At 36.8% G+C, this 13,296-nt stretch overlaps 1 protein-coding gene across 1 annotated transcript in view; it reads left to right on the top strand.

Annotated features, from left to right (window-relative positions):
- Positions 1–10,939, top strand: part of LAMP2 (lysosome associated membrane protein 2) — a 30,723-nt gene extending 19,784 nt beyond the window's left edge. The window contains exons 7-9 of the mRNA XM_037055534.1: positions 2,924–2,987; positions 6,319–6,483; positions 8,988–10,939. Of these exons, the coding sequence (XP_036911429.1) occupies positions 2,924–2,987; positions 6,319–6,483; positions 8,988–9,127 (369 nt within the window). The 3' untranslated portion in view covers positions 9,128–10,939. The remainder of the gene's footprint in view (positions 1–2,923; positions 2,988–6,318; positions 6,484–8,987) is intronic.
- Positions 10,940–13,296: the final 2,357 nt, after the last annotated feature.

Below are 13,296 nucleotides of genomic sequence, written 5' to 3'. Positions count from 1 at the left end.
GTAGGATAAAAAGAAGGTCTGTGTTCCCTTTTTTTTAAGAAGGCCTGTATTCTTTTTTTTTTAATTTTTAAAAAGATTTTATTTATTTATCTTTAGAGGGGAAGGGAAGGAGAGAGAGAGAGAGAAATATCAATGTATGGTTGCCTTTCATGCATCCCCTGCTGGCCTGCAACCCAGGCATGTGCCCTGACTGGGAATCGAGCCACAATCCTTTGGTCCACAGGCCTGTGCTCAATCCACTGAGCTACACCAGCCAGGGCAGAAGGCCTGTATTCTTAAGGTGATGACAGTTTGGTGGCAAAGATAGAAATGGACAAATAGTTACTGTTTTTGTGGGAGGCCTTGATTGCCATGCTGAGGCTTTTGACCTTGATTCTGTGGTCTGCAGAAGGTGCATACAAAGTGGGATGAGTGCTTGACCAGAGGAAAATACAAGGTGCTGTGGGAGTATAGAGGAGAGGGAGTGGTTAATTCTGGTTGGCAGTGGGTCAGGGAGGTTTAGTGGAACAGATGACACTTGAGCTAAAACTTCAAGGATGGGTCAGATTTGTATATTAGGGGAGAAAGTGCAAAAGTACAGGTTACCCATGGATAAAGGAATACAATCAAGACCAGCCAGGAAAATGAGGCATGTAACATATTTAGTGAAAGATAAATGTGGAAGAGTAGTTGGGACATATTGTGGAGAGCCTTGGGTGCCAAGCTGAGCCATAGCCTAGGCACAGGGGAGATGAGATAAGGTCGTCAAATATCCCTTAATGCTTCCTTCTGCAATTTCTCAGAGTCTGTCCTCTTGTTTTCATTCCCTACTGCCTTTCTCCTCATTCCAGCCTGCATTACCTCTTACCTGGACTGCTCAGCCTCCTTAACTAGACCCTCTAATTCCTCCCCTCCTTCATTGTTCTGTGTCAGTTTAATCATCTTGAAGCACAGCCTTTCCTGACATAAACCTTCAGTGGTTCTGTTTTGCCAGCAAGCTGACATCTAAATTCCCTGGCAGGGTAGTTGTAGCCCCTCACCTCACTCCACCACCGTGCAAGGTAACTTGCATATCCAGCTCTATTTCCTCCACATGAATCTCGTCCTTCCCTCACCCTGTTTCCCCATATATAATCCAGTGAGGTCGGAGAGAATGGTAGTAACCAGAACATAGGCTCTGCAGCCAGACTTCCTTGGTTCAAATCCCAGCTCACTGACTACTAACCATATAGCTTCTGGGGAAGTTACTTAACATCTACTCACTTTGATTACCACATCTCAAAATGAGGCGTTGTAATTATTCAGTGAGCTTCATATGTAAAGTTTTAAGAACAGTGCTTAGCATTTAGTAAATCCTCCAATTTCAGTATACTTGTGATTACACTTATCTTCTGCCTTTACTAATGTTGTTACCCTCTTAAATACCCTTTTCTGCTTGTTTCCTGATCGAATTCTACCTAATTCAAATGGCCCATCCCTAAGCTTGCATCACTTTTGTTCCTCCCCTAGTTTGAAGTAATTTCTCTCCATTTGAATTTTCATAACTTACCACTTTCTTTTTGTAACATGGTTATTTATTTCATGTATGTTTGTGTGTGTGTGTATATATATATATGTCTATATGTGTATATATATATCCAATATATACATTTATTTTTTAAAGATTTTTATTTCTTTATTTCTAGAGAGAGGGGAAGGGAAGGAGAAAGAGAGGGAGAGAAACATCAATGTTTGGCTACCTCTCACGTGCCCCCTACCAGGGACTTAGACCACAACCCAGGCATGTGCCCTGACTGGGGATCAAACCAGCAACCCTTTGGTTTGCAGGCCAGTGCTCAATCCACTGAGCCACACCAGCCACGGCTATAGTATATACATTTATTTAAAGTTATATTTGTTCATGGTTTTTATATCTGAATTTGGTTTCTTCAGTCTAAAACCGTTTTTTCCCTCTATGGGTGATCTATGCTGAATAATTGAGGATTATAGCTAATTGTATTTTGGAAAGGTTTACAAAAAATCCTCCCTTTTTTAATGTTTAAGTCATTTTTCTGTTATAGTACATACATGACCAGTGAATTAACACTGCATTAAGACCCACTTGGAACATTCCAAAACCCCCAGGAGATGCCTGAAACCACAGATAGCACTGGACCCTATATAGACTATGTGTTTTCCTATACATACTTAAGATGAATTTAATGTATAAGTTGGTCACAGTAAGAGATTAACAACAATAAAGAATAAAATAGAACAATTAGACTAATATACTGTAATACAAGTTATGTGAATGTGATTTCTCTCCAAACACCTTGAATTTTTCATTTAATATTTTTGGACTGTGGTTGACTGCAAACAAGCAAAACCATGGAAAGTGAAACTACAGAACACGAACTTGGATGATGGGAACTACTGTATTTATCTTCCTTGGCAAATTGCAAGCGGGGTGGCAGGATTCAAGTCTGGTTCATTTTGCTCGCTCCCTCGAGCACTTCATATGTTACTTTGTACATACTAAGCTCGGACATTGTTGGAATGACTGGCTGATCAGATGAGTACTTCAGAAAAATAATAGCAGTGCAGGAAAGACTGAGCCGGAGAGGCTGAAAAGCAGAGAGCTCTAGATAAGAGGGTATTGTGATTCAAGCTAGAGGTGGTGAGGGCTTAGCAAGTGACAGGAGGAATGAAATGGAGGGAATGAATTGTCTCAGAACCACATGACTACACCTCTGGTCCAAGGAATGGGAAACAAAATGCAGAGAGAAGGGGTTTCTCTCACATTTTCAGTTCTCTTGGTTACAATCTCTTCTACTGACCAGGTTTTAATCTATAGTATTTTTTATCTTTTGAGTAGTAGTATTAGATTGTTTTACTTCTATAGATTATAATTGTACCTGTATGCAGTTGTGATGTGTTGATTAACTGCAAACTCTTTTTTAAACAGAAAAATGAAAACCGATTCTATCTGAAGGAAGTGAATATCAGCATGAATTTGGTTAATGGATCTGGTAAGCAAATTATTGGCCTTGGGAAAAGGAGTGTGGGTTAAACTGAAAGAAGAGAAACCATGATTGTCTTGTTACCAAATAGTGCCCTTTTTTTAAAGATGTTATTTATTTGTTTATTTTTAGAAAGAGGAAGGGAGAAAGAGGGGAAGAGAAACATCAGTGTGTGGTTGCCTCTTGTGTGCCCCATTCTGGGGACCTGGCCAGCAACCTAGGCATGTGCCCTAGACTGGGAATCAAACCAGTGACCCTTTGGTTTGCAGGCTGGCCCTCAATCCACTGTGCTACACCAGCCAGGACTAATTAATTTATTTTTAATATTTCATGTACAATTGTCTCTATTACTCCCCTACTCCCCCCAACCCTCTATCCAACTCCCCTTTGGCTTTGTCCATGTGTCCTTTATATATGTTCCTTGACAACTCTCCCCCCCCATTATCCCCTCCCACCTCCCCTCTGGTTACTGTCAGTTTGTTCTTTATTTCCATGTCTCTGGTTCTATTTTGCTTACTTGTTTATTTTGTTGATTAGGTTTCACTTATAGGTGAGATCATATAGTATTTGTCTTTTACCACCTGGCTTATTTCATTTAGAATCATGCTCTCCAGATCCATCCTGCTGTTGCAAAGGGTAGGAGCTCCTTCTTTCTTTCTGCTGCATAGTATTCCATTGTATAAATGTACCACAGTTTTTTGATCCACTCATTCACTCATGGCCACTTAGGTTGCTTCCAGCACTTGTCTACTATAAATTATAGTAGTGAACATTGGGGTGCATAGGCTCTTTTGAATTGGTATTTCAGGATTCTTAGGGTATAGTCCCAGCAGTGGAATTGCTGTATCAAAGGGCAATTCCATTTTTAGTTTCCTGAGGAAATTCCTTACTGTTTTCCACAGTGGCTGCAGCAGTCTGCATTCCCACCAACAGTGCACTAGGGTTCCCTTTTCTGCACAACCTTGCCAGCACTTGTTGTTTGTTTGTTTATGATGACCATTCTGACCAGTGTGAAGTGGTATCTTGCTGTGGCTTATTTTTAAGATTTTATTTATTTATCTTTAGAGAGGAAGGGAAGGAGAGAAACATCAATGTATGGTTGCCTCTTGTGAGTCCCCCGCTGGGAACCGGCCTGCAACCCAGGCATGTGCCCTGACCAGAAATCGAACTGCGATCATGTGGTTCTCAGGCCCGTGCTCAATCCACTGAGCCACACCAGCCAGGGCTCTCGCTATGGTTTTAATTTGCATCTCTCTGATTGCTAGTGATACTGAGCATCCTTTCATATGTGTCTGGGCCCTCTGTATGTCCTCCTTGGAGAAGTGTCTGTTCAGGTCCTTTGCCCATTTTTTCATTGGGTTATTTGTCTTCCCAGAATGGAGTTGTGTGAGTTCTTTATATATTTTGGAAATCAAACCCTTGTCCAAGGTATCATTTGCAAGTATATTTTTCATATTGTTGATCCCCTTTTCATTTTGCTGATATTTTCTTTGGCCATGCAGAAGCTTTTTATTTTGAAGTCTCGTTTGTTTATTCTTTCCTTTATGTCCCATGTTCTTGGGGACATATTGATGAAAATACTGCTGTGTGGAATATCTGAGATTTCTCCTGCCTTTGTTCTCTAGGACTTTTATGGTGTCACGACTTATATTTAATTCTTTTATCCATCTTGAGTTTATTTTTGTGTATGGTGTAAAGTGGTGGTTGAGTTTCATTTTTTTGCATGTAGCTGTCCTCGTCTCCCAACACCATTTGTTGAAGAGGCTATTTTTACTCCATTTTATGTCATTGCCCCCTTTGTCGAATATTAATTGACTGTAGAGAGTTGGGTTTATTTCTGGGCTCTGTATTCTGTTCCTTTGATCTCTGTGTCTGTTCTTATGCCAGTACCAGACTGTTTTGATTATTGTGGCCTTGTGTTATAGTTTAATATCAGATATTGTGATCCCTCCTGTTTTGTTCTTCTTCCTCAAGGTTGTTTCAGCTATTTGGGGTCATTTATGGTTGCATATAAATTTTTGAAATGTTTGTTCTGTATCTTTAAAATATGTTATTGGTACTTTAATAGGGATTGTGTTGAATCTGTAAATTGTTTTGGGTAATATGGACATTTTGGTGATGTTAATTCTTCTAATCCATGAACACAGTACATGATTCCACTTGTGTCTTCCTCAATTTCTGTCTTCAGTGTTGTGTAGTTTTCTAAGTACAGATCTTTCACCTCCTTGGTTAGGTTTATTCGTAAGTACTTTATTTTTCTTGTTGCTATATCAAATGGGATTTTTTGTACTGATTTCCATTTCTGATATTTCATTATTAGTGTATAAAAATGCCTTTGATTTCTGAATACTGACTTTGTATCCTGCTGCTTTGCCAAATTCACTTATTAGGTTGAGTAGTATTTTGGTCAAGTCTATAGGATTTTCTATGTATACTGTCATGTCTTCTGTAAACAATGACAGTTTTATTTCTTTCTTTCCAGTTTGGATGCTTTTTACTTCTTTTTCTTGTCTGATCGCTGTGGCTAGGACTACCAATACTATATTGAATATGAGTGGTGAAAGCAGATATCCTTGTCTTTTTCCCAACCTTAGGGGTAAACTTTTAGTTTTTGCCCATTGAGTATGATGTTGGCTGTAGGTCTCTTGTATATGGCCTTTATTATATTGAGGAATGCTCCCTCTATTCCCACTTTGCTGAGTGTTTTTATCATAAATGGGTGCTGTACCTTCCCAAGTGCTTTTTCTGCATCTGTGGTATGATCCTGTGATTTTGGTATGATCATGTGATTTTTCTTCCCTTTTGTTTATGTGATGTATTTCATTTATTCATTTACAAATATTGTCCTTGCATCCATGGGATGAATCCCACTTTGATCACAATTTAAACTCAGTAACTTAAAACTACAGTATTCTATATTTTGCAGTGTATTGTATTTTTGAACCATGGTGGGTAATAGTTAAGGATATGACTGATTTTTAGACTATAGAAACATCTATAGAAAGAGAGATGGTGAGTAGAATTAGTAGGGTGATCACATTGTAAGGTATAGAAATACTAAGTCAGTATATTATACACAAAAAACTAATATAACTAATGTAATCCTGTATACCAAGTATACTTAGTGCTCGCTTCGGCAGCACATATACTATATACCAAGTATACTTAAATTTAAAAAGAAAAAAAGGAAAGATAGAGAACCTAGTGATTGGAAGAATTACTTTTTGTGGGTAGACCTTGTACTCCAAGCTCTTTATACTTCACTGAAATATCTTGAGGACTGTCCCACTTTTTATGTTGATACGATAAGAAGTTACTAACATATTTTTTTCCTTTGAAGTTTTCAGCGTTGCAAATAACAATCTCAGCTACTGGGATGCACCCCTGGGAAGTTCTTATATGTGCAAGAAAGAGCAAATGGTTTCAGTATCTGAAGCATTTCAGATAAATACCTTTGATCTAAGGGTTCAGCCTTTCAATGTAATAAAAGGAGAGTATTCTACAGGTAAGAATCATATGAGTTTTATTAATAATTGATGGTTTACATTGACTTTTCCTTTGAGTCATGGAAACTTTAAGCAATGACATAGAGAAGTGTGAATTCACCTCTCAACTCTGCTATAGAATTCTCAAAGCCTTGGGCAAGTTGTGTCACTGTATATTTAGCCCATCATTTTGCTCAAAATAGATATTTTTTGTGATCTGGAAAACATTTGCAACAAAGTTCTTAAGAGCTAAAAACTGATAGAAGCTTTAAGTGAGTTTTACTTAAGGTAGGGGTGCCCCCCACCGTTTTAGTTTATGGGAAGGATGGCACTTGGAAGCAGCAGCTTTAGGCATCTCTGATCTGCCTCAGGGCCATCTTCTATCTGGAAACATTTTCATACTCGAATTAAAAAGTTTGGTCATATTTTGCTGAGACAAAAGATTGAGGTACCAAAGCCTCCAGTATCATGAACTGTGTTTTGGCCAGCCAGAGTGATCTGGAGAGTTTTAAAAACATGTACCAGTGTGAATGAGTCTTTTTGAAGATCTACTCATTCCTAATGAGGGTGTTTCTCAGATTTTTTTAATTTTTAATTTTTAATTTTAACATTTTTTGGATCAAGTACAGTTTTCTGCCTTTTCCGCAAACCTTTGTGAATGGCTAATTACAGTGTGTTTATATGAATATTAAAGATGTATTTGGCATTACAAGATTAAAATTTGCACAAAGGAAAAAAGAAAAAATTCTTTAATTGACTTGTCCTTTTTAACCACTTACTTAAAATTAGGGGTTTGTGGATTGCAGCTCTGCTGAACACAGCCATTCCAGTCATCCACGTCCACAGAATTTTTAACAATTAAGTCCATGGTTTAGAAGGAAATGTAGAAGGTGTGTTTAAAAGTAAATATGCTTTGTGCCATTCAATTACTTTTGCAATAGTGCTGAATACCTAGCCTGGCTTGGTTAGGTCAAAATAAAGTAGGTTCTTCACCTTGCCATTAATGTGACATGAGAGGCTAATCACACTTAAAAACTTTTTCAAAAAACTCATTTTCCCTTTTGTCTGTTTTTCTTTTTTACTTCAATTATTTTGACCCTTTAATAGTTTTCTCCTTGAGTCTTTATCCAGTTCCTCTATATTATTACCTTAATTTTAGGTCCAGATTTGTGTTCCGAATTTAAAATCACTTGCAGTTTAATATGAGCTCATGCTTGTATAGCTAGTCAGCTGTAATAAGAGAAGAGCTCTGTTCTTTCTCTAATTTGAAACTGGTTTTTATGTACGTAGAATTTAAAATGTCACCCAAATATACAACTTATAATACAGGGCTGGGCAAAAGTAGGTTTATAGCTGTGAGTACATAAAACACACAGTTTAGTAATTTGTATTTTTCCATATAAACAACTGTAAACCTAACTTTGCCAACCCTCGTATTGATTGATAATGAATGTATCATCAATATGTGAGGTTAGGCTCTTGACTGTGGGTAACTTTAAAAACAACACATTAGTAATACTTGACTATATAGGAGGAGGGAATAAAAAATACACTTGCAGTAAGGTAAAAGGGTGCCAGTTGGATGTTATTGGATCACATTACTCCCGAGAAATAGAATAAATAGCCCCTGTGGACTGCCAGTCCTGACCAGATTGATAAATGTAATAAACATATTCAAATTAGGAAGAGGTCCCGGTTTCTTGCCTTTTGTAGTCACTAAAGTGATGTACTCTGTGTCAGGGATCTGTATCCTTTTCCGTAAAGTCCCAGACAGTAAGTGTTTTAGGTTCGAAGGCCATATGGTCTCTGTCACAATTATTCAACTCTGCTCTTGAAGCATGAAAACAGCCGTTGGCAATAAACCAGTGAGTGTGGCTGTGTTCCAATAAAACTTTATTTGTGGATACTGAAATTTAGGTTTCATATAATTATCATTTCTCAAAATATTTTTCTTTTGTTTCTTTTCAACCATTTATAAATGTTTAAAAGCCATTTTTAGCTGGGCTAATTTGGCTCATGGCCTGTAGTTTGTCAGTCTGTGTTCTAAAGGATTTTAGAGCCAGCCTGTCCTTTCTAATTCCATGAATAAACCTTCCTGATCTGGTCCCAGTGTCCCAAAAGGCATTCACTCTACCACTAAGAGGCTCATCTGACTATGTGAAATAGGCTACATTAGCTCTCTTCATGTTTGATAAAGTAATACTCCTGTTTTGCAAAGGACTTTGAATGTAAATAAGTAAGCACATTCAAACATGTGTGTTTACTCATAGATATCAGTATATATGTATTCATATAAAAGAACATATATACACATACATGAATGAAAGGACAAGTAAGTTTTAGGATTTTAATTCTAGAACAATCTATAATTTTCTGTAGCTTTATCTTTAAAATATACCTGTCTCAGTTAAAGTTGAACTTGTAAGAGCATTTCTGACTTTTGAATCAACATCTTTAACTTTTAGACATTCTTTTTTTTTTTTATTATACTCATTATTTGTTACACACTTTCTCTCACCTACAGCCCAGGAGTGTTCGCTGGATGATGACACCATTCTAATACCAATTGTAGTTGGTGCTGGTCTTTCAGGCTTGATTATCATTATAGTGATTGCTTACCTAATTGGCAGAAGAAAAAGTTATGCTGGATATCAGACTCTGTAATACTAATCCATATGTGATCTCTGTTCCAAAATAATAAAGCAAGTACAAGTTCCAACATGCAGTACTATTCATTTAAGGTATATTTAGTTGTAGTTCTGATCTTAGAACCGGTGGTTTGGGGGGTTTTATTCTTTAATAAATGCAAAGACATGAAAACTATAAACTATAAATTGGTCACGTGAATTTGGTTTCCCCAACCAAAGGATTTGAATCTGCTATTTCTACAGCAAAAACATGTACAAAATCACCTGAATTATAAGTTCTGTTTTATTGGGTTGAATTAACGTTTCAGTATTTTTACTCTAGATGTTCTGACTAGAAATATACATTTTAGGGAAAACAGTTTTAAAAAAGAGATTTGTTTTCTTGCATGTGGTTTAATTGAGACAGTACATTCTACAGTGGATTTGTACTTGCTCCTTTGCATTTTTTTCTGTGATTTTGTTCGCAGGTTAACTTAGTTGCTTTGACATTGCTGCATATTTGACCTATGAGAGATATGCCAGTTTTCAGCAGTCTAGTATTGTTTGTTCTTAGCCATGACTGCTTTCCTATGATTTTTGAATGCATTTATATGTAATGTGGCTGTAAGGACAAAAGATACAAAAGCTTTTGAAATTTTAAAGTAGGTGTTCAGCTTATTGTTTAACCCTTTTTAAAAAGAACTGGATATTGCAGTCTTTTAAATTGCAAGATAAAAGACTATTCCAGCTGGACATTTCAATCCATTTTCTAGGTGCTTTAGAGATCATTGCTAGGCAGTGCCAATTTTGGGCATTAGTCCTTTATACCCGTAAATTGGCCTTTACCTGCAGCGCTAAAGTTAATGTAGACTTCTCTTTAGACTTCCAGTATCCTTGGTGGCAGTAGTGTGTTTTATTCCTTTCTTGTCTTTTCTTTTCCCTAAAGAAAAAATGCCAGTATGACCTAGAATTGTGATAAAGAAGAGCACTTCCACTTAAAGTAATTTGCATCTAACCCAAAAGTCTCATTCTTCTCCATTAAAGTTATTCTATGTTTCCAACTTACATTGACTGCTACAACATTTACTAATTTGGCTTTCCCATTTAAATGGTTCTGTGCTAATCAAAACTTACATTATTATTGCTCATTATGAGAGAATCATTATTAATTCATGTATTTGTGTTCAGTTTTGTGCTCTGGGGATATGCACCAATTGTCCATTTACCGTACACCACCTAATGTTTGTATGAGAAGGCAAAACATTTCAGCTTCATAGTTAACACATCAAGTATTTTTTGCTGTTTCTAGATCTTTTTTTATTGGAATGGCTCAGCAAATATTTGGAAATTGTTAATATACAGCCACATACCAAAGGTGTCTGAGTTTTTTTGAATGGGATATTATGTGTACCCCTATTCACTAGAAAATGTCTGGGTTCCAAAATATTACTGATGTTGAATTAATTTGGTAGTCTAGCTGAAACACACACACATGCAAACACACACACACACACAATTGCATGTTAGTATGTATATGTCTATAATTGCCTTTTGAGTTATATTGGAGTGCTAGCCATCTACTCTCACTTAAATTTGCTCTCTGTTTAGGGTAGCTTGAAAGTCTTACTGGCTCAGAATCAAATTCCTAATCATCCTCTCTCCTAAAGCTACATTGAGCTGCATTGCCAGCTTAAGCACTTATTAAGGATTAAATATAAATCTAATTTTTAAAATTATTTTTATTTAAATAGTATCTTAATGTAAGAGCATTAACTTTAGAAGAATGGATAATGCTTATAAGAAGTAGACCTTAGATATTTCTCATGAGTCAAAACAAAGCAGCAGCTTTTAAAAAAAAATTAGAAGCACAAGTGGGTGGCAGTGGCTTAATGCTGTTAATATTTCTGAAAATTTCTACATTTAACTATATACCTGATTCATACTGAAATACCTCTCATTAGCACTATTTTCTAGGAAATCTGACTTCATTGAATATTTTTTTGTATTTTACATGGGCCAGTTCATATATGGTTATTTCCATTATTATTTCCTGTAGCCACATGTTCTTTGTAGCTTTTGTAGCTTCATGTGCTTTACTGGGTTTATACCTTGATGGTCTAAAACTACATGGTTCTGCGTGTTTTTCATGTTTTATCATTTGTAAAAGAAACTGGGCCCTGGCTGGTATAGCTCAGTGGATTGAGCGCGGGGCTGTGAACCACACCATCGAGGTTCGATTCCCAGTCAGGGCACATGCCTGGGTTGCAGGCCAGTTCCCAGCAGGGGACTCACGAGAAGCAACCACACTGATATTTCAGTGCTTGCTATTTGCTTGATATTTCAAGCAAATACATTGATATTTCTTTCCTTCCCTTCCCCTCTAAGGATAAATCAATAAAATCTTTAAAAAAAAAGAAACTGGTCCATGTAAATACTTCTCATGTTTTTTTCTCAACTGTCTAAGCCACTAGTTGATGTATGATGTTTTTCTTTAGATATTTGCTTGTCCATTTGCTCAACATATTGCTTCTAAAACAAACAATAAAGATTGTTTTATTTCTTAAGGAAATTTGCTCACATTTTTTCCCGTTGGTTAAAGTCAAGGTGTGGTATGCCACACAATGACCATTTCTTCCAAAAGGAAAAACTTTACAAATGCTCAGTAGAACTAAATTATTTCTAAAATGGTCTGTTGTATTACTATCTGGAAGAGTGGTTACATACATGAATCTGTACTGATGCTGGGCTGTCTACAGAGTAAGAATCACCTGGGAAGCTTGTTATAAAAATTCAGATTCTAAGCTCCATTGCTAGAGGATTTAATTGAGCAGGTCTGCGATGAGGTGCTTGCATACTTGCGTGTGTGTGTGTGTGTGTGTGTGTGTGTTTAGAAGCTCCCCAGCTGAATCTGGTGTGTAGCCAACTGGGGAATCAATGATCAAGAGTATTCATTTCATAGTAAAAGCATCAGAGTATCTTGCTGGACACTTTTCTCAACTCCTAAGATAAGTCTGATATTTAATATCTATACATAGAAGCTGTACATTGCAGCCATACAATCCAAGCTGTTGATCTGAGCCAAAATAGGATTGTGTGCATTCTCTCAGATACCCGAACCTTAGTATGTCATACACATACACAGATATAGCCATATGGCTCAGAACTTTCCTCTGGATTACCCAGTTAAACCATATGACTGCCAGTTAATTTCACAGCTCCCACCTCTACTACTAGCTACCACGTGACTTCTTTGTCAAGCTGCTTAACTTCTGGGGTCTCTTAAAGCTGAGGGCTTTAAAATCCCATTACTTATTTCTTTTGAGTAGTAGTTTTTCATTTCAGTGAAGATTTGAGTATATTTAGAAGGAATCCGATAAGCTCCTTGTTATGTATCAAAAACATACCTTACATGCAGTGTAAAATGCACCATCTTAAGTTTCTTTAATTTTTTTTAGGAGGAATTCCTATAAGACAGCTATTTCTAAGATTATAGCATTTCATCTCTGGTTAAGCAGATAATGTTAAATTGGCTTGGGCTCATCTCTGTCCCTCTCATCTCCCTGTCTTTTACCCTGGTAGCTAACTTTCCGTATCAATAATTTCCATATTTTGTTTTTGAAAGTAGTACACATAGACATGATACTAAATAGCTGCAACTATCTTCACACTTTTCACATATTGATGTACTTCAGTTTGGTTATATGTCTAAAAGGTACCTAATAAAAAAGATGTCATATAAGAATGTGATTCCTAACACTGATTTTTCCAAAGAGGCATTTAACACAATTGGTTTTTAAAAGGAGTTTTGTTTTATACTTTGTTAAAATGTCTCAGCTTTCCAACTCACACTGAATATTGTATTTGAAAGATTGCTGAGCTAATAGAAAACTGAAGATAACAGTATTTTTAAATCTACAAGAAACTTTTTGTTGAAATTTCAATGGCTGTGAATTTTTCTAAAATATATTTTATTGATTATGCTATTACAGTTGTCCCATTTCCCCCACTTCATTCCCCTCCACCCTGCACACCCTCTCCCACCCACAATCCCCCCTTTAGTTCATGTCCACCTGTCATAAGTTCTTTAGCTTCCACATTTTCCATACTATTCTTACCTTCCCCCTATTTGCTACCTACTGTCTATGCTACTTATTCTCTGTACCTTTTCCCCTCTTCTCCTCCTCCCACTCCCCTGTTGCTAACCCT

The sequence above is a fragment of the Sturnira hondurensis genome, unplaced genomic scaffold (genome assembly GCF_014824575.4).
Source record: "Sturnira hondurensis isolate 20B ecotype Veracruz unplaced genomic scaffold, ASM1482457v3 Scaffold0008671, whole genome shotgun sequence".
Taxonomy (NCBI): domain Eukaryota; kingdom Metazoa; phylum Chordata; class Mammalia; order Chiroptera; family Phyllostomidae; genus Sturnira; species Sturnira hondurensis.
The sequence above is the reverse complement of the archived record's forward strand: the minus strand, read 5'-3'. Positions and strand labels throughout refer to the sequence as shown.